Raw genomic sequence first — 21,175 nt, forward strand, 5'->3', positions numbered from 1 at the left:
TTTTGTGATCCTACCCTGTGCGACCGGAGGTAATGGTCCTTCCATTAATTTGTGATGTTTCATAAGTCAGTTCTCTCCTGTCTCCTACTGCAATAGACCTTTTTCCAATTATAAAAATGATGATAGGCTTCAAATCATGCATTTGTTTACTTTATGGAAACAGAAGAATAGAAGCCTATGGAACTTATCAATTTGAACATGCTCATTCACAGTTTATCCAGTATTCAGTTTGATTAGTAGCAGCTCCTTTTTATTTTTTCTCTGTATATTTAGTTTGTTCTTTGGATTATGATATAGAGCATTGATAAGGTTTCATATGGGTGTCTTTGCTTCTTCAGGCAGCGCACTCTATCATTTGTAGATCTTTTTGCAGATTTTAGATAAAGGTACCGATTCTCAATTTACCATTCTTTCAGTTTTGTCAGCCTCATTGAACCATACTTATGTGCTATTTATGAGCCACAAAAAGTGTAAATCTGTGATGTTTTTTTATATATTGTGCTAGGTAAGTTGCAGAGCTATCCCATTAGATGATCAAATGAGCAATTATTGTGTAGACTGCTATTAAGAAATTTTCTATGCTCCAATTACAATATGTCTCTTTACCCAATGGAGCGACTGAGCAAAACTTGAATACCATTTTTACAGCTTCCTTCTCTAGCCTTGCCGATGCTACCACTACTAGAGAACAGACTTTAGAACGATGTCCCAATTTAGCATTAGCCTCGGTATTTTTTGCCCCCGGGACTGAAGGATCTTTAGTCCCGGTTGGTAATACCAACCGGGACTAAATGTTTCTTTACTCCCGGTTGGAGCCACCAACCGGGACTAAAAAGTCATCCAACCTTTAGTCCCGGTTGGTAATACCAACCCAGACTAAAGGTAGACCCTTTAGTCCCGGTTGGTAACACCAACCCCGACTAAAGGACCCTTTAATCCCGGTTGGTAACACCAACCGGGACTAAAGGGCCCCCGATGTGTTAGTTCAAAAGGAAAGCATCACATCCATTGTCAGATGTGTTGTGTAGGTGGGGTGGTAAGCTTCGCGCGAGGCAGTGCATGAGGTCTTGGGTTCGAATCTCACGGGGCGCAGCGGTGGAAGGCATTATTTTTTTTAAGCTGGGAGGATCTTTAGTCCCGGTTGTGGCAAACCGGGACTAAAGATCCCCACCTTTAATCCCGGAATGCTGGTCCCGGTTGGGAAACCGGGACAAAAGGCCTTTCCCAACCGGGACTAAAGCCACGTTGTGTAGTAGTGTACTAGATGCTCCAGGGTTCCTTGCTGGTGGTTGTGCTGTTGTTACCATGGTTAGAAGATTAGATAGAGCACTACAATTTGTGCACTCATGATACTCTTTCAGGATTTTAGATTTTTTTTCCCAATTTTCCTTCAGTCTCTGTTTTCTTAAGTGAGGCTCATCTCCGCTTTCTCGTCTCTCCAGACACTGTAGTTCTAAACATTGTTTTCTCATCTCTTGAGACAACCTATCTTAGTATTCATAGAGAACTTTCGTAGGCTAAAAAACCTGGCCCTCTGAGTTATTAATTAGGAAGCTAAAACTTAAAGGCAATAATAATGTACGGGGTACCTGCTGAAAGAAAGAACAAGAGACAATGTAGGGTGTATACTTCATTCTTAAACTGTAGAGGTCTGTACTGAACAATATTGGTGCCTACTGTACGGTGTATACTTCATTCTTGTTTTTAAACTGTGCATGAAAGAAAGAACAAGAGACACTGTAGTTTGATTTCTGTAATTTCTCTCCTTTATTCCATCTGTTTCCTCTGATTTATCCTGGTTCAGTTCCATAGAGTTTCCCTATCTTCTGCATTGCCCTGAACTCACCAGGTCATATTTTCTGCTGCCTGTGTCAGTTGGTGCTCCATCTGTTTGTTTCCTGCTGAGGTTGCCACCTTTTTCTTTTTTTTTACTTTCCGATTCCTATTTTTGTGTTCATTCAGTTAGTTCCATGTTTCCATATTTTTATAACGTGTATATTCCACTGCTACAAAAAGGATTTGTAGCAATGCCCCTCCTTTTTTAGAGGTGGCTCTATACAAATGGTGCCCAAATGAGTTGCCGCCCTTACGAATGGCTCGATTTATAGGGTCGGATTTGATTGAGCCGCCCCTATAAATAGACGCCGAATAGTAAAAATTAAACTATAAAATTCAAACTTTTTTAAACGACCTCGGATGGAGAAATAACCAAAATAAAAGTTGTAGATCTCGAAAAGTTATGGAACTTTGTTGTTTACAACATTTTGATTGGAAATCATTTACTGTTTCAAAATGTTGTTTAAATTTTAATTTTGAAATTGTTGAAGAACTCTAATTTCTGTTTTAAATCTCTGGCTATAACTTCTAACTAGACAATAGCCTACGGGATATAAAGGGCTGGTCAAACCTACCATTTGGTGAAAAGACTGTTGTCCTTGGTGGGGATTTCAGACAGGTTCTTCCTCTTGTGCGGAAAGGGTCCAAAGCTCAAATAGTCGGTGCTTCTCTACGAAGGTCGTATCTTTGGGAATTCATGCGCCACCTAAAGCTCATCCGCAACATGAGGGCTCAGAGTGACTCGTGGTTTGTAGATTATCTATTGCGCATTGGTGGTGGAACGGAAGAGGTTAATGGAGATGGCAATGTACGTATTCCAGAAGAGATATGTGTCCCGTACTCTGGCGATACCGAGAAAGATCTTCATACATTGATCGACATCATCTTTCCATATCTAAATGTAAATATGGCGTACAAAGACTACATCACCACCGGAGCGATTTTAGCTACACGTAACGATTGGGTGGACATGATCAATATGAAAATGATTGATATGTTCTAGGGCGGCGAGACGGTGTATCACAGTTTTAACTCCGCGGTAAATGATCCACATAACTACTATCCATCGGAGTTCCTTAATAGTTTAACCCCCAACGGGCTGCCTCCATACATTTTGAAGCTCAAGCTCAGGTGTCATGTCATATTGCTTAGGAATATTGACCCTGCCAATGGGCTATGCAACAGAATAAGGCTGGTGGTGCGGGGGTTCCGAAGAAATACAATCGACGCTGAAATCATAGTGGGGCAGCATGCTGGGAAGCGGGTATTCCTTCCTCGAATTCCGCTATGTCCATCTGATGATGAGATGTTCCCATTCTAGTTTAAGAGAAAGCAGTTTCCTATCAGGCTGAGCTTTGCCATGACTGTCAACAAGTCACAAGGCCAAACTATTCCGAACATGGGTGTGTACCTACCCGCACCGATGTTCTCTCACGGTCAGTTGTACATTGCAATGTCTAGAGCCACGTCAAGAACCAAATATTAAGATCCTTGCCCTCCCGCCTGATGCGGAGGCACAAGAGGGGAAGGCCAAAATGATATAGAAGAAAAATGCTAAAAAGAATGTCGAGGAAAAAAATAAGAATGCGTCAAATAAAAAAGACAAGGATAAAAAGACCCCAATAGCGGATGAAACTTTCACGAAGAATATTGTATTTAAGGAGGTTCTAACGTCATAGGCGAGGTAACAGAACATTACTAACGCATATAATGTATTTTTTTCATTCAATTTATATTGTACAAATGGCATATTTGTTGTTGTTCCTAGGTATTATTTAAATGGTTTATCAGACTCTACACGAAGATATTGTATATACACTTGTGTGATGCCATAATAAAAATTGAACATGTGTTATATTATTGTTATAAAAATGACACTTTGAGTGCTTTGTTCATAATATTTCGTTTTGTAACCATTCATAACCATTACACGTGTATGTTCTCAAAACCATGAGTTTTATCGACTTTTTCCACTTTTCTCATGTGTCAATGTATGATCAACCGAATTAGCACCTGCATAATTACAAACATAAATTACTTGAATAAAATCAACGAAGCAAGTTAGCGATAATAATGAAAAATAGTGCTAAACAACACCATACCAGTGGTCGTGGGATGGTACGATCATAGTGGCGTTGGTTCCGCGCATTCAGGAGGATAGCTCCTTTGTATTTCCCATTGTTGCACCAGGGTCATTAGTTTGTGAGCACGAAAGAAATTGATATCAGAGATTTCTTCCTGCCAATATAAAATATTATCTTATCCGCATCACGGAAATATCTATAAAGTAGCGTTTGTGAGCCTGCGATGTCGCGCATTCCGTGACTGTGTTAAATTCATAAACTTTGTTTTTTTGGATTAAATGTCACTTTAACGTTGGTATTTAATTTTTATATTATTATTACCTTATCGTGCGATCCGTGTGTTTTTAGTATAGAATATTAGTTATCCTGTAACCACGCACGGTAGCTAGTATCATGTATGAACAGAAGAGCAGTGGATGGGAGCCAAACCTGTTGGCTGCTGCCGTCCGCTCTCTGCTGGAGCCTCGCGGTGGCCGTCCAACTCCAGCCGGCATTGCGTCACCGCGAACTCTAGTGTCCGGCCGCTCTCTAGTCTTTGGTTGCCGTCCGTTGATGGATCGACAAGAAAGCAGAGGGGAGAGGGAAGGCAGAGAGAGAAGGTAGAAGAAGATGGGGGCACTGGAGTACTGGACGGAGAGCGATGGGCCGATGGCGGGCTGTATGGAGTGTATCCTGGAGCTTGCACAGAAAGAGGTGCTGCTGGGATAAGAGACGGGCGAGGCCGCGTGACTGCTATATCGAGTGATCAGGCTCAGAGCGGTCACATGGCGCTGCTTGCCTTGCAGAAGTACAGAGTAATTACAGAGCTCACACAAATCATTTCTGAAGCAAGAATTGTCATTTCTCAAACTTAATTACAGATCAATCCAGTTGGAATAGTATTCTCAGGAGTTTTTTTTTCAGATGCTATCTAATCAAGGCCTTGTTTAGATCACCTCCAAATTCTAAGTTTTTTCACTCTCTCTCCATCACATCAATTTTTAGCTGCTTGCATGGAACATTAAATGTAGGTAAAAAAAATAAATAATTGCACAGTTTAGTTCAAAATTACGAGATGAATCTTTTGAGCTTAGTTGGTCCACAATTGGACAATATTTACCAAATAAGACGAAAGTGCTACTATTCATCGGATTGAAATTATTTACCATCTAAACATGGCCCAAGCTGCCGTTCAGTTGTGTAGAGCATGACAACCCTCACATTTATTCGTATTCTCAACCTGTCTTGTCGGAGCAGCTGCGATCCACTCTTGCGAACTGCCTTGTGTCAAGGAACTGGGCCCAACCGTTGCTTCAACTAGCCCTGTAGGCGCCCGTTGCTTCAACTAGCCCTGTAGGCGCGGCTTTCATGGACAGTACAAATTGGATGAACAGTGGCCGTGTTTAGCACTTGTTTAGTTCGCGAAATTTGGATTTTGGGCTACTGTAGCACATTCGTTTTTATTTGGCAAATAGTGTCCAAACATTGACTAATTAGGCTTAAAACGTTCGTCTCGCAATTTCCCACCAAACTGTGCAATTAGTTTTTCTTTTCATCTACATTTAATGCTCCATGCACAGACCGCAAACATTCGATGTGACAGGTACTGTAGCAACCTTTTGGATTTTGGGGTCCAACTAAATAAGGGCGTTCCAAACCCAAATTCCCAAAAAGTGCTACAGTAGCCATCACATCGAATCTTGCGATACGTGCATGGAGCATTAAATGTAGACGAAAAAAAACTAATTGCACAATTTAGTTGGAAATTGCGAGACAAACGTTTTGAGCCTAATTGGTCCATGATTGAACACTAATTGCCAAATAAAAACGAAAGTGCTACGGTAGCCCCAATTCTAAAATTCGGTAAACTAAACACGGGCGTTTGACTCATGTGATTTTTCTCACCCTCCCCCTCCTCTATGCTTCAATGCATTGAAACTTTGGGGCAGTTTGGTAGAGCTCCCGCCAGCTCCAGCTCTTATACTGTAGCACTGTAGCGTACAGGAGCTGGAGCTAAGACTATCTCCAACGGAGCTGACCCATATTTCACCGTATGGGTCACGCACAGGAAAAGAAAGCCGCACCCAAAAAATCCCGAACTCCAACAACGAACGCAAAAAGAAGACGAAGCCGCCGGAGCTCGCGAAGACGAAACCAAGGAAGCCGCAGAGCACCGGAACGGGCGCGCCCGGGCGAGCTCGGGCCCGGCAGGCCGCCGCGGGCGCGGGCGCGGGGGAGCTCCGCCCCGGCCGCCGAGGGCGCGGGCGCGCGGAGTGGGCGAGGACGGAGAGGGCGCGGGGGAGCTCCGCCCCGGCCGGCGCGGGCGCGCGGAGCGGGCGAGGACGGAGAGGGCGTGGGGAGCGGGCGAGGACAGAGAGATTTGCGTAGCGAGGAATCGTGATGCTTTTTTTGCGTATCCTTTCCGCCGGTAGGCAAAATGGGTACAGTGTTTGGGTGGTCCGTTAGAGTCTGATTTTGATAGACAAAACAACTGTGCAACACCTATATTTGGGTTTAGGTCTCTCGTTGGAGACAGTCTTAAGGAGCAGAAAATACTAGCTTCTGTACCTCCGGTTTGTGTCAGTGACAGGCGAAGGAAGGTGAGAGAAAAATGGATTCGAAGAACAGTGCACCCCGATGGCGCAGTGAAGGCACCACCAATAATGTCCTGTTCACGAGTCACAGTTGAATTCCTTTTCTCCCTTGCATCATCAGGGTGGAATCTGTGTTGACTAGCCAAGTACTACTGCAGACTCAGTTGTCATGTCTTTGCAACGGTGGCTGTCAAGATGGACCTCACCAGTAGCAGAGCAAAAAAGATGGCGAAGTGCGCCAAATGCAATCAATACGTTGCCATATGTACTACTCCCTCCATCCCAAATGGTAACCTCCATCCCAAATGGTAAGTCATTCCAAGAATCTTAGAGAGTCAAAGCATCTCAAGTTTGACCAAATTTATATAATAAAATAATAACATTTATGATACCAACTAAGTACCAATAGATTCTTTGTTAATTATATTTTTATAATATACCTATTTGATGTCATAAATCTTTGTAATTTTTTTTATAATTTTAGTCAAACTTGAGAAGCTTTGACTCTCCAAGATTCTTGGAATGACTTACAATTTGGGATAGAGGGAGTACACAAGATCTACAGGGCCACTTACAGCGTTGGTTACAAGAAAAAATGACGAATTCAGTTCATTTATATGTGTAATGATATGCGTGTCCGGGTTTTTTTTTTTTTTTTTTTTTTTTTTGCGGGATGTGAGACTGATATGTACAGATCTACGGTCCTGACCAATTAGAAAGAATGGAAGTCACTTATTCTAAAATCAGTGGAAATCAACCCCTTCATCCAGGGCCGTGGAGCCCATCATGACCCTTGAATCAATCTGCTTGTCGAATTTCTTCCTTCTGCGTGCCTCAAACTCTTCAAATCCATCCATCTGCAACAAATACGAAAAACAAAATGGACTATAACCAAGACAAGATTGCCTAGGGTGCAGGAAAACTCTAGATGCTGCATGTAACTTACTTGTTGGAACTGGTCCATTGTGATTGGGTTGTCGTGCAGCGACAAATTCTGAAGAGCCGTGCAGTCTTTCAGTAAGTTTTGCGGAAGCTGAAAATGCAAGTTCAAGTTGGGTGACAGGCTGTTGCAATTTTGTTGTAACTGAACAACAAATATCCAGTGCATAATACCTGACGAATTTTGTTGCCATTCAGTGACAAGAATTTAAGGCAAACTAGGTTGCAAATTGACGATGGCACATCTTCAATAGCATTTCCTGAATATTTTGCTTCAAGATTAGTTCCAGAGGTAGGAGATGCTAAAGGAAATGAAAAGCATGCTGTATTTCGTATCTGTTATCAATGGCTACATGCCTAAATCCTATTTAATTTATTTCACCACAGGTGCACAAAAGCGTGCATGGCTTTCCCTTGTCAAATGGACTGTAGGTGCTACCATAGGAGATGAGAAAGAGAAATGTTCTGCAGCACCCATGTTCTGCTGTGGTGCATGCTGAGTTTGTGTTCCAAACAGAGCAAGGTCCACCTTTACTCCAATCATAAAGTAGAAGAGCATCCTAGGAGAATACGATTGTGACACCCCAACTTTTTGTAGATTGGCAAATGGTAAGAAGGTAAAAATACCATATAGGATTAATTGTATAACAGTGTTCTTGAGTGCATGCACATGAAAGCAAAGGAGGGGGTGGGGGACTGAAATGAGATCAAGGTAGAATTGCAGGAACTGATGAATACCATTGGCCTGAAATTCTTCCAGGGAACTGCAAGCTCCAATTGATTCTGGAAGTTCCTTCAGTTTGTTATCAGATACATTGAGTAGTGACATCTGCATTACACAAAGTAAAATAACAGTACCCCAGTGATCAGATAGAGCACTGACCATTATAAATAAAAACTTCAGAAAACTTTTGCTATGAATGGAAAAATGATGGAATTTATCAAGATGAACTAGTTTCAGATAATGAAATTTAGAATCAAGATATTTATATTTGACGAAACAAAAGAATAAATTCTTGTTTCTGTCGTATATAGCTATCCATATTTTTTTTTGAGTGACCAGACATGACTCTCAAGGACTTCCAAAAATAAGAAAAAGATTTCGGCATCTTTTAGCCAAATCAGAAACTTACTTTGCGCAAATCTCCTACACTCTTAGGCAGGCACAGTAAAGAATTTTGAGAAACAGAAAGTTGCTGAAGGTTTGACAGCGAACCCACTGGATGAAAAAAAAGGAAAGGTTAGAAATGGAGGCCATACTAATTAGAGTATGACTGTTATAAATCTCTAATTGCTAAGATGAAGGTTGTAACACCTTCACAAAGGTTAGTTGTTGTAGCTAAACATATAATAATAACACTTTGCATATTTCACTTCCATGTGTATTTGTGTTAGAGAAAGATAGGTTTGTAGGAACTAACATTCTTCAGGCAAGATAGAGATCATATTTCTGTCAAGTGTGAGGATTTTAAGATTCCGCAGGTATCCAATATTAGCTGGGATGTTTTCAATCAAATTACCAGCCAAAACCTACAGAAACAGAAAAGGACAAAATAGTTCACTCCAAACAACCATAATTCAAAAGACAGGGATACATTAGAAGGAAGAATCATTCTTTCAGCATGCATTTCTAATCGGATAATAAATATGACGACTTCTAATGATGGAAACTCTTACAAGCCTTTGCATATTCACAAGTCTGCCAATTTCCTGGGGAATCTCAACTGCAACATAAAATAGAAACAATTAACACTGCTCACAAGAAGCATAATAAATATAAAATATATATAAAAAAAAGAGCACATGTGGTTTATAGTAGGTGAGGTTATTTGGATTCATATTCAGAAACTATGCCCATGCGAGGTGCTAAGAATAATTTTTGTCAGTTCCACAAAAGAGGAGAAACTTCTCTGGAGAAGCCATGGAAGAATTCCCCATGAGGAAAAAGAATGAAAAGAACTTAACTGTAGCAATTTTGCTCCAAGTATATGTACTTTACCAAACTGGCAAGTGAAATAGAAAAGATGTCCCCACAACTGATACTTATGTAAATAATAAAAGAGAGAGAACAACAAATATCTGTCGACAAGTACTTCAATAGCTAAGTACCAACAAATGAAAGAAAAACAAACACTGACATTGAAGATTAGTAAAACATAAAATTCCTTTTGTACTTGTGATATGTCCATTGAAAGCTGAATGTAACAAACAGGTACGAATAAAATCTGATTACCTAGCTTGTTATTTGTCAAGTCCAGAGTTCTCAAGGAATTGCCCACTTGTAGAACTTCATTTGGCACTTCCTGCAAGAGAACACTTACATAAAACAACACTGGAAGAGAAAAACGTGATATTCAGTAAAAGAGGTGTACAAAGTCTACTTGTGCTTTTCGCTATAATACAAAGATATGCAGCTATCCTGCATGTTCGAGAAAGTCTACTTGTGCTTGTAGAGGCATCACATATAAATTGGCAATATATGCATCTCTCAAATGTGAAGAAATATAGTAGAAAAAGATACAGAACGATAAGCAACTGAACAAATACTAGTGTCGACCTTGAACTTTTCATGTTTGTGCATCAATCTTATATATCAGGAATTCAGGATACACATTCTCAACCTATCCTCTGCAGAAAAAATATCGCTGAAATCTTACAAGCTACCGAGTGGTGATAACATGCTTAACCACGAAAGTCCCCTTCAAATGCTACTGAAGAAGTATACATCGCTGAAATAGTGACTGGTAGTGTGAAGCATAACAAATGTTTTGCAATATTTAAAGGTTTAGCAACAGATGGTACTTTCTGAGTTGTAAGGGGAAATGCTTGTATAGTTCCTTGTAACCCAGATACCAAATATACTCCAATCCCTATTTGATTTTCACTGTACATGCGTTTGCTCCTATCCCTATTTGGTTTTCACTGAACATGCGTTTGTACACATCAAGAACCAATTCAGCTGTGCGTCACGATGCGACAATCAGGACCAGAACTAAATCATATCTGTCAAATAAAACGTTACGTGCAGTAACATGCCTAGAATCACAAACCCTAATAGCAGTTCACTATCCCTTTATTATATATATAAGCGGCCAGCAGGACTTCTGCTCATAATGTGTCGATGGATGGAGAAGATCGAGGTTTACTCCTAACAATTGGAGATTATATTAGGTACTAATAATACTGTAGAAGCAGAAAACAAATAAGTAACTCAACATTTGTTAACGACGATGGAGTACTACTACTGTACTAGTAATTACACTAATACTTTGCCATAGAAATCTCCCCAGCCGAGGCCAGCTTACAAAGGCCCTATTCATAATTCTTTCACCATGACATATTCTAGTAACTCAGAATCACCGGAAGGGCACAAAATTGGGCAAAGCCGAAGAAACGCTGGGAGAATCGGAAAAAGAAAAACCATAATTATGACGACGGGCAAAGTTTGGGTGGGGGGGAGATGGCGCGAACCTTCAATCTGACGTCCCGGAGCGCGACGATCCCTGTGGAGCGCCACCGCGTCACGCGGCTGGCCGGCGAATCGGAGCTCCGGCTGCTGCAGCAGCCCATCCCTTTCTCCTTGGAAAAGGCTGTGGACTTTTGGCTGGGTCGTCGTTGGCGACTTCAGATGGAGGGAGGCAGAGGCGGGGCACGGCCGGACGGGGGCGGTGGGATCTATACCAACGGGGAACCGTTTGCTACGGCGCCTAGTGGTCGCACTGTCCAGTGGGGCCGCCAAACTGGCTGGCTCTCTCGCCGGCAGGTGCGTATCCGTATATCTCTCCGGCTCCGAGTCCTCCAACAAATTTTGGCAGCCCGTGCATAACGGCCGGGACTATGGATCGTAACGGTCGCGGACGGTGCGGGTCGAGTAAAAATCTGTCCTCAACAAAAAGTTCGTGGTATTTTTTTTCGACTAAAAGTTCATGGTATGTGACAACATCTGTTTTTTTAATTAAAAAAAATCTGTGGATGCAGTGTCACATCCGCAGCCGCACGTACAGGTGCTAATAAGAAGATAACATATATAACATAATAACAAAAAAAAAATTGAAAGAAAATAACACATAATTATCAATTTATCATTATCAATGAATCAGAAGTTCACAACAACTCAAATCTATTCTAGTAGTACATACTATGTGGACAACATAATCTATATGAATCCATGGGAAAATTTACTTCTAGACCTCTAATTGGAATGAAAAAAAAACATATGTTTCGAGCCCCGCGGGTCACTCACGGATAAAATATGACACTCGTACCCGACTTCACGGATAAAATATGACACTCGTACTTCACGGATAAAATATGACACTCGTACCCGACTAGACACTATCGTGAGTCCTGACCTGAAGACACTTACAGGTCCCACGGGTGTAATCATCATCCCTAGACCGGACGCCCCTGCATCCCTACCCGGTGGCCTATAAACGTTGCTTTATGTCCACCTAATCAAATATAGTATTCCCTCCATTCTAAATTATAAATCACTTTGATTTTTTTTGGCACAACCAATTTACTATGCAACTAGATATAACGATATAATGTATATCCAGATAGATAATTTATATGTACCAAAAAAAGTTAAAGTGACTTGTAATTTAGAATAGGGAGAGTATAGAGTATAGTATCCTCTCCGTTCTAAATCGTATACTACGTATAGTATAGTGTAGATTCTGAAAACGTTTCCCTGCCTCTCCAAGTTCTCAAATTGGTCACATCATTAAGCAGTTTGGCATTGCCCATATCAATTGGTATTCTACCAAACTTTGCAGACTTTGGATCTATCCTGGAATATTGGTCTGGAGGGATTACCTGAATCAATTGGAAATCTTCACCATTTGAAGATCCTGAACTTATTCCGATGCTGGAGTCTACTCAGATTTCCTGATTCCATGTCTAACCTTGTGATGCTGGAGAGTTTGAACCTCGCTGGGTGTGAGCAGCTGACTAAGTTACCTGGTGGCATAATAAGAAATAGCAATCAAATGCACCTGAGAAATGATCAATGCCGAACTTTGGAGGGGCTGCCTAGTGGTTTGGGCAGTGGAAAAAACTTGAAACATTGTCCTTACTCATTGTAGGTGACAAACATAGCGGTATTGCAGAGCTAGAAGACCTCAATCTATTAACTGGTGAGCTGAGGATTGAGTGTTGGTCAAACAAGAACTATCTGACGACTGATGCTAAGAGAGCAAATATAAGGAACAAGAGAAAGCTAAGCAGCTTGACTTTGTCATGGTCTCATGGAGTTCATGTCCATGTGGTGATCCCACAAGCATCGAAACATTTCTTGAAGTTCTCGTGCCACCTGAAAACCTTGAAATCCTTGAGATAGATGGTTTCATGGGCAGTAAGTTAGCCAGCTGGATGATGAAGAGCATGGAGTTGTGGCTTCCGAATATAGTATCCCTCAGTTTGAGCAATATCCATAACTGTAGTTGCCTTCCACCGTTTGGTAATTTTCCGTATCTCCAGTCTCTTCAGCTCACATGACTGGTGTTAATAGCATGGGCTCTGAAATATTTGTGGCGAAACATGGTAGTAATCTATATCGATCATTGAAGGAACTGCACTTTGAAGACATGCCCAACCTTGAGACCTGGCCAACATCATCAGCAATGGATCATACGGATAATCAATTAGACTTATCCATGTTCCCTGCTCTTAAAATTGTCACTGTGACAGAATGCCCACGGCTGAGGCCAAGCCCGCGCCTGCCAGATGCTGTGGCAGATCTGTCGGTGTCCAGCAGCAGCGAGATGTTATCAGTGGGTAGAATCGTCGGACCATCGTCTTCGGCTTCTGCGTCGCTTCTGAGAAGACTCTGGATCAGAAATTGTCATGCTACCTCTAGTGGCTGGATACTGTTACGGCACAGACCAAAGCTCGAGGATCTGGTGATCGAGTACTGTGAGACGCTAGGTGTTCTGCCAGAGGCCATCCGGTCCCTTACAACCTTGCGGAGCCTGAGGATTCTGAATTGTGCTGCACTGGAGGCTCTTCCAGAGTGGCTAGGCGAGCTTCTAGCGCTTGAATCTCTGGAGATGAGCTGCTGTCCGAAGCTGGTCTCTCTGCCGACAGGTCTGCAGTGCTTGACTGCGCTGGAGGAACTGACCATCTCTGGCTGCAGTCCTGTGCTGAAAGAGAGGTGCAGAGAAGATACGGGCACGGATTGGTTGAAGACAAGTCACATTCCAAATGTCTTCGTCTCCTAAAGTAAGTAACACATGTGTTAAGTGTTATCTAGTTGGCTTAGTATTTGTTATTGCTTATAGAACTAAAGATTATATTCCTTTCACACATGCAGCAACAATGGTGGACATCTTTGACGGTTTCTTTTCTGTCTTCTGCATTGCTTGTGACAGGAAACCTGACCTGTGATAAGTAACCATTGAGTTGTTAATGGGGTGGTGTGCGTCAGTTTCACTGCTGCTAAATTAAACATTCAGTTTTGTTGGTATGAGTGTAAGTTAGATTTAGACCGGGGCACTAATTTCTTAACATTTGACACTTTTGGAATGTAATAATTTTATAAAGAAATGTAAGTTATCATTTTGTATGTTAGCAAAATGGAATATATTGATGAGATCTGCTCCGGTACTCCTCCTTTTAAAAATTGCACGCATCTCAAAGCAACTAATTAAACTAATTATAGTTATTTTCTGTCCGGGTCATGCTTGGACCCTGCCCATCCAATCCATCCCTGAGTTCAACCCACCTATACAAAAGTAGACCACCGACCGTGCGGGTTTCGTGTCCAGCCACCTCAGCACCCGCGCGGCCTCGGCGGCCGTATCGGCCTCCCCGCCGCGGCCGCGCTCCAGGGTGTCGTCGCCGTCGCCGTCGCCGTTGATGAGGCAGACCGGCCCGACGGCGAACACCGGCTTCCCCGTATCCTTCTCGTAGTGTTCGATGTACCTCTGCTCGAGGTCTGCGAACGAGTTGACGACCCACCCGGACGTGGCGCGCTCGGCGTCGAACATGCGGTTCAAGAACTCACGCGAGTGCGCGCCCGGGAGCGTCGCCTCGGCGAGCCTCGACCTGGTGAGCCGCACCGCGTCGGGGAGGCCCGGCACGAGGAACGGCTCGGTGTCCGACGCCACGCCATTCTGTGGGCTGTGGAGTAGCAGAGCACGCTGCTCCGCGAGCGTGAAGCACCCCGTGCCGGTGAACGCGTACCACGGGATGCCGAGCTCCGGGGCGGCAGTGGCAGCCCACGGGAGGACACCGTCAAACACGACGGCGTCGGCAGGCTGGCGGCGCAGGAGATCAGCGAAGAGCGGCGCGAGAAGGTCAACTGCGATCGCGAAAGGCCCGGCGAGCTCGCGGTTGGGAAGGTCGTCGGCGCTCTCGTGACCACCCGTGAGCCCGGCGGCCTCTGCGGGCAGCGTGAGAGCGATGATACGGATGCGGAGGCCCGCGGCGGCCGCGCGGGCGACGGGGCCACCGAGCCTGGCGGCGTTGGCGCACGTGAGGACGAGCGTGGCGTCGGCGCCGCGGGACGCGAAGAGGCGGGCGAGGTCGGACATCGGCAGCGCGTGCCCCGGCGTCGGGAACGGGATGAAGTACATGCGCGGCGCCGCCGTGTCCCCTGACGACGCTACGGACGATGACGGCCGCATGGCGCTGATCGGAACGAGGAGAGCTGCGATGCCAGTGGTGGTCGCTAGAGCAGAGTCCAACCGTGCACGGTGGATGGCATTTGCAAATGCGTAACGGTCATATCTAGTGGCGATGTACGCCTTCTGAAACACAAAGATGATGTGATGTACTGATGTCCTTTGCAAGGGCAAAGAAAAGATGGTGTACGATTACAGTCCTATGACTGTCCGTTAAGTTTGTTAACTGAAAGGACATGCATATTGCATTTCTTGCATCTGCCAATCTCAGGACTCAGGTACACCGTACACATATGACATCCAGAGACAACAGAGATTTTTTTTTCCTCATCCTTGCTGTGAGTGATAATAAATTCGGGTCAGTCATGAGTCACGACGTTCCTTTTGCTGGTTTGGCTAGAGACCAAGCCCATGTTTAGTTTCAACCCAAAATCAAAAAAAGTGCTACAGTCGCCATCATATCGAATGTTTGCGGCCCGTGCATAGAGCATTAAATATAGACGAAAAAAAAATTAATTGCACAGTTTGGTGGAAAATTGCGAGACGAACGTTTTGAGCCTAATTAGTCCATGTTTGAACACTAATTGCCAAATAAAAACGAAAGTGCTAAAGTAGCCCAAAATTCCAACTTCCTGAAACTAAACACGCTCCAATATTCAGCACAAAACACACAACAATTGGATTCTTCAGCAATTCCCTGCAAATCTGAATCAACGAATAGCTTACTGAGAAGTCAGTTTAGCTTACCAGTGGTATTGAGGGTTGCACAGCTGATTTGCTGTGTTTTTTTTTATAACAGCTTCAAACACATATGCGCTAGTATACATTAACATAGAGATCATCTGATAAGTCTTGCTATTTATTATCCATTTATCTGTAACCAGACAACACAAGATAATCCATCCATTTGAAGTACATTACAGTCAAAACACAAGGGGCAAACGACCCTGTTCACTATGACCTACATGACCCACTATAGGGGATGAAAGGGCAGGGAATGTGGATGCAGACTGGAGTCCTCGAACAAACAGCAACATTTTGTCTAGGATTTCTACCACTTAAGCCACGGCAGGCATATCCTTGAGCCAGGGGTCAAGGGGCTTCCCTATGGAGTAAACAATGAAGCCAATCTCCCGCATCTTGTCAGCATCAATTACATTGCGGCCATCGAACAAGAATGCAGGCTTCTGCATGCTGTCATAGATCTTCTTGTAGTCGAGAGCCTTGAACTCATCCCACTCAGTCAGGATGCAGATACCATGTGCGCCCTTGGTGGCTTCATACGCATCCCAGGTCACAGAGACCTGCTTCACTGCGGTTGGGCTCATTGGCTGCAGGTGGATTGGGTGGTCCCAGTCGAACTTGTTCATTGCAAGATCACGCTGGATCTGGTCCTCGGTCACCTGCGGGTCATAGATGCTAATCTTGGCCTTGTCTCCAAGAAGGCCCTTGCAGACATCAATGGCCGCAGTCTCCCTCGTGTCACCGGTGTCCTTCTTGAATGCAAAGCCAAGCACTGCAATCTTCTTTCCAGATACAGTGTTGAACATGGAAGACACCACACGGTTCACAAATCTGCTCTTCTGGTAGTTATTGATCTTGATAACCTGCTTCCAGTAGTTTGCGACCTCAGGCAGTCCATTGCACTCGCAGATGTACACAAGGTTGAGGATATCCTTCTGGAAGCAGGAGCCTCCAAAACCAACACTAGCATTCAAGAATCTGGGTCCGATCCTCGAATCCTTGCCTACAGCATAGGACACCTCTGCCACATTGGCACCAGTGGCCTCACACAGAGCTGAGATCGCGTTCACTGAAGAGATCCTCTGAGCCAAGAAGGCATTTGCTGCAAGCTTGGACAGCTCAGCTGACCATAGATTGGTTGTGAGAATGCGATCCTCGGGGACCCAATTGGCATAGACATCCTTCAGAGCCTTAACAGCCTTCTGGCCTTCTGGAGTCTCCCGACCACCGATGAGCACACGGTCAGGCTTGAAAAGGTCCTCAATTGCTGTGCCCTCTGCAAGGAACTCCGGGTTTGAGAGGATCTGGAAGTTAATTCCCTTACTATTGTGTGTCAAGATCTTCTCAATGGCTTCAGCAGTCTTGACAGGGACAGTGGACTTCTCAACAACAATCTTGTCAGACTTGGCCACATCTGCTATCATGCGGGCTGCACTCTCCCAGTAGGTTAGATCTGCAGCTTTGCCAGCCCCAAGACCACGGGTCTTGGTTGGTGTGTTGACAGAGACGAAGATGATATCAGCCTCAGCAACATGCTTCTCAATGTCATTGCTGAAAAATAGGTTCCTGCCACGGCACTGCTTGACCACATCATCAAGGCCTGGCTCATAAATTGGGAGCTGGTCGCTGTTCCATGCTGCAATGCGTGGAACTGAAATGTCGACAACACAAACTTCAATAGCAGGGCATTTCAGTGCAATGACAGCCATGGTTGGGCCACCAACATATCCAGCACCAAGACAGCATATCTTCACCATCTTGCTAAGTGTGACTGCATGTGGAATATGACAATAACAGCAATTAGTTATGTTAGTAAGCATGGCTCACTGCAACAAGAGCATAGTTGCTATGACGTATATTATGCACAAAGACTCAAAATTAATGGCTCTCTCAGATATTAATGCTGTGACAAGTGGTGTACAATGTGCACCGATCTAACAGCAGCTGACATGCACACTACTGAAGCATACCAGTCTGGTCGACTTTTGTCAAAATAGATCAGTCAATAAATTTTTTGCTACAAGCCACCGATACTGCCAACATTGCCACTAGCAATCATCATGGACATGCCAGCTATGATGTATATTATGCAGAAAGACTCAAAATTAATGGTTCTCTCAGATATTTCCAGAAAAAAAAACTTTTTGAGCTGTAAAAGTACTAAGTCGAATAAATTATTTCAGATGACGGCAGTTAACCCTACAAGTTTTCAGGGTTGCCATTACCCGTTAGCATTCACAAATCAGTTTATTTGCTGAAAAGCCAGTAGCGACAAATAATAAATGAGTAATGACAAGAGCTTAAAACCAAAATAATAATACTGTGACAAGTGGTGCACAATGTGCACGATCTAACAGCAGCTGACATGCACACTACTGAAGCATACCAATCTGGTCGACTTTTGTCAACAGAGATCATAAGTCAATAAAATTGTTGCTACAAGCCACTGATACTGCCAACATTGCCACTAGCAAATCTTTGTAGGCATGCTGGCTCATATACATACTTCAGATTACCAATTGCAAGCCAAAAACAGTAGCTGAGTAAGGAACTCTGAGCACATAACATATTTTGAAAAGAAAATGACCGTATAAGCCATCCAATGATTTCAGTGCACAATTGTGTTAAGTTAAGACTCGTGATCAACGCCAATGATCACTGCAGTAGTTTGACGTGGTGATGCCTAGTGGAGATCTGACATTTGGTGATAAATAAACTAAACGTATGACCAGTCTTCCCTGAAGGGCGGGTCTAGTGCAAGCGGTAGAGTCTTACCGCCTGTGCCCGGAAGGTCCCGGGTTTAAGTCGCGGTCTCCTCACATTGCACAGGGGAGGGGAAGGCTTGTGCCACTAACACCCTTCCCCAGACCCCGCAGAGCGAGAGCTCTCTACACTGGGGACGCCCTTTTTTTTATGACCAGTCTTCCCTGGCTCCCAGCTCAATGGCATTTGACAATACATACTGACGACGACCATTTCCTCCTCGCCAATTTTTCTAGAGACCAAAACAAAGTAAAGAAATACTAGAACGCGGCCTGGATCTTATTACAGTCCACTAAGGTGTAGGAGTATAAGCGATCTCCGCGCGATCTCCTGAGTCTAATCGGTCGAAAAATAGACGCTGATCGTTGTGGTAGAGTGCTAGAGCTGACCCCGCGCCTTAAACAGCACGCAGAAAACAAATCTGAACCAGTGCCAGAGGGTGAGTGGTTTCGATTTGAGTGCTGGGTCACAGCAAAGAGAGGATTTCCTCAGAGCAAAAACGGGACTGGGCTGGCTACTGGCTACGTGGAATTGCCGGGACAGGGAAAGGATCCGAGACCAGAGACGGAGAGAGGCATACCTCCTGAAGTCGTTGCCAATCCGATTCCGGCGGTCTCTCCGCCCCCTCGCCTCGCCGCGAGATCTGGATCTGGGTGAGGAGGGAGTTGGAGACTGGAGACGAAGAGGAGTTTCCTGTCTGTCTGTCCTGAGGAGAAGGCGGAGGGAAGGAGCGGGTTAAATAGGAGGGTGCGTGCGAACGCACCGAACCTACGCTACGCCTACGCCTTTTTTTCCACACATCGCACGGAGGTGAGAGTTTTTTTTTTTTTATTGATTGAGAAACCATGGGCATGTTCGCTGATCGGTGCTGGTGCTGGTTTGAGCTGGCTGATGTTGGTTTTTCGTAAGAAAAAAATATTGTTGGTTGACTGATTTGGGCTGACTGAAACCAACTGACGAACAGGCTGAGATGAGGTGAGGGCCACGGACCGGGCGGGGCCAAGCTGACCCACCGACTGCCAACAGAACCATTTACGACTCCTTCGGTTGCACGCCTTGCGGTCTATACCGGCAATGGCGTGCAGGCCAGACTGTTGGTAAAAAGGATGGTGCGACGGCACCAGATGGAAAACGACTAGATGAGGTGTTATTTTTATATTAATACTAGTATATGTAGGATCAGATTCTTTATTTGCTTATTATACCTTTGTAAGGTGTGCGTGTTTGCTTGTTACGCTCGCCTCGTAGAGAAAGAAATGATCCAAAAAGAAATCTCATCAACAATGGTTTTATGCACCTCAACATTTCACCGTTTGTGGTTTTGCAGCGAGAGGGGAACTTTTTTTTAGTTCAGCGAGAGGGGAACTTGATTGTCTTATACCATACTTTGATTCTAAATTACGGCTCGTTTAGTGTAGTGCAACTCCACAACCGGCTTCAACAATGTTTCGAACGGAGCCACACCAAACAGACGGAGGAGGAGGAGCACTTCTGGACAAGTTAAAGGACTAGAGCCATTTTTATGGGCCTGTTTGCTTAGAGGAATTCTAGAGGAATTTGGATGGTTTGGAGGAATGCTGGAGGAATTTGTGAGAGAAAAACACTGTTCCGGATGAAAAAAGAAGCAGATCAAGCCGGGTTTAAGAGTTGCATTTTTTGTTTTTTTTTTGTTCTCACTCCAACTTTTGTGGTCTCCGAACATCACCAAATGACCTAATTTTTATGCGATATTGAAGCGTCACCGAGCGACCTCTTAGTCCAGGGGTGGAGCTATACCTCATCAATGGGATCAACCAACCGCAAAGTTTTTGAGAATTTCAATAGAAAGATATTGTATATAATGTTGATAGTTTCTAATGAACCCACCTATTTTCGGACAAGACCCTAGTGATTATTTGGCATGGATTCGTCTCTGACTTAGTCAAAATTCTAGCTGTATCATTCGTATTTAAAAGCAATTCTTGCTAATCATGATTCTACCACCGTCAATGGAAAATGATATATCATCAAAGAACGATTCTGGATGATCTAACCCCAAACGATTAGGAGTACCGTAGCAGCATATACATAATACATGGCATGTGTTCAATTTGTGTTTATACATGAGGCGAATGAAAGCCAACCCTAGGGCACGGCGGTGTGGCGGCGCAGGTGAGGACGGAGGTGGCCTTCATAGGAGGGGATGCAGAGGGATGGAGCAGTGGCGGCGCTGGCAAGGACGGAGCGGCAGCAGAGCGTGTGGAGGGGAGGCTCCAGAGAGCGGCGCGGGGAGGGGCAGCAGAGCAGGAGGATCGAGTGTGGGGGAGGGAGTGTGTAACATCCTCGGTGTTACGCCCTAAACAAATTACCAAACCATGTCGTGAGGATCATGTTTATGTGATAATGCATGTGATGGAAGGTGTAGATAGCATTTTTGTAACTTCAGATGATCAATAAAAATATTAAATGATAAGCTATTACATAACTCATATGTATCAAGTATGGTTTAAAACTATTTTAAATTGAACAAAAATATTATAAAACATTTATGTGACGCTTAAATAAAGTTTGGAATATGAACTTTGTAAATGACAATGAAATACTTGCTGTAGAAAAATAACATTGCTAGCCA

General features: G+C 44.0%; 3 protein-coding genes and 1 long non-coding RNA gene across 4 annotated transcripts; all 4 read right to left on the reverse strand.

The window, feature by feature from the left end:
- Positions 1–3,712: 3,712 nt before the first annotated feature.
- On the reverse strand, positions 3,713–4,569 carry LOC136504170 (uncharacterized). The gene is made up of 3 exons (XR_010770796.1): positions 4,350–4,569; positions 3,939–4,000; positions 3,713–3,849 (listed from the first exon to the last, which is right to left on the reverse strand). It is a non-coding gene; the product is annotated as an uncharacterized lncRNA (long non-coding RNA).
- A 2,554-nt stretch (positions 4,570–7,123) lies between these two features.
- LOC136504178 (plant intracellular Ras-group-related LRR protein 7) lies at positions 7,124–11,140 on the reverse strand. Its single transcript, XM_066499038.1, has 9 exons — positions 10,904–11,140; positions 9,666–9,735; positions 9,110–9,156; positions 8,854–8,962; positions 8,566–8,651; positions 8,171–8,261; positions 7,607–7,692; positions 7,440–7,526; positions 7,124–7,350 (listed from the first exon to the last, which is right to left on the reverse strand). Exons 1-9 carry the CDS (start codon positions 11,000–11,002, stop codon positions 7,237–7,239), a joined length of 789 nt encoding a protein of 262 aa, XP_066355135.1. The 5' UTR covers positions 11,003–11,140; the 3' UTR covers positions 7,124–7,236.
- Positions 11,141–14,109: 2,969 nt separating this feature from the next.
- Positions 14,110–15,216, reverse strand: LOC136467838 (UDP-glycosyltransferase 73E1-like). Its single transcript, XM_066466633.1, has one exon. It carries the CDS (start codon positions 15,058–15,060, stop codon positions 14,110–14,112), a length of 951 nt encoding a protein of 316 aa, XP_066322730.1. The 5' UTR covers positions 15,061–15,216.
- Positions 15,217–15,898: 682 nt separating this feature from the next.
- Positions 15,899–19,264, reverse strand: LOC136550163 (UDP-glucose 6-dehydrogenase 4-like). The gene is made up of 2 exons (XM_066541652.1): positions 19,145–19,264; positions 15,899–17,572 (listed from the first exon to the last, which is right to left on the reverse strand). Exon 2 carries the CDS (start codon positions 17,556–17,558, stop codon positions 16,116–16,118), a length of 1,443 nt encoding a protein of 480 aa, XP_066397749.1. The 5' UTR covers positions 17,559–17,572; positions 19,145–19,264; the 3' UTR covers positions 15,899–16,115.
- Positions 19,265–21,175: the final 1,911 nt, after the last annotated feature.

This window comes from Miscanthus floridulus, chromosome 1, assembly GCF_019320115.1.
Source record: "Miscanthus floridulus cultivar M001 chromosome 1, ASM1932011v1, whole genome shotgun sequence".
NCBI lineage: Eukaryota > Viridiplantae > Streptophyta > Magnoliopsida > Poales > Poaceae > Miscanthus > Miscanthus floridulus.

Coding starts and splice junctions, on each gene's coding strand:
- LOC136504178 (XM_066499038.1), bottom strand. CDS start 11,002: ATGGGCTGCTGCAGCAGCCGGAGCTCCGATTCGCCGGCCAGCCGCGTG. Junction 9,157..9,665: donor CTTGACAAATAACAAGCTAG/GTAATCAGATTT, acceptor TTTATGTTGCAG/TTGAGATTCCCCAGGAAATT. Junction 7,351..7,439: donor CAATGGACCAGTTCCAACAA/GTAAGTTACATG, acceptor TATTTGTTGCAG/ATGGATGGATTTGAAGAGTT.
- LOC136467838 (XM_066466633.1), bottom strand. CDS start 15,060: ATGCGGCCGTCATCGTCCGTAGCGTCGTCAGGGGACACGGCGGCGCCG.
- LOC136550163 (XM_066541652.1), bottom strand. CDS start 17,558: ATGGTGAAGATATGCTGTCTTGGTGCTGGATATGTTGGTGGCCCAACC.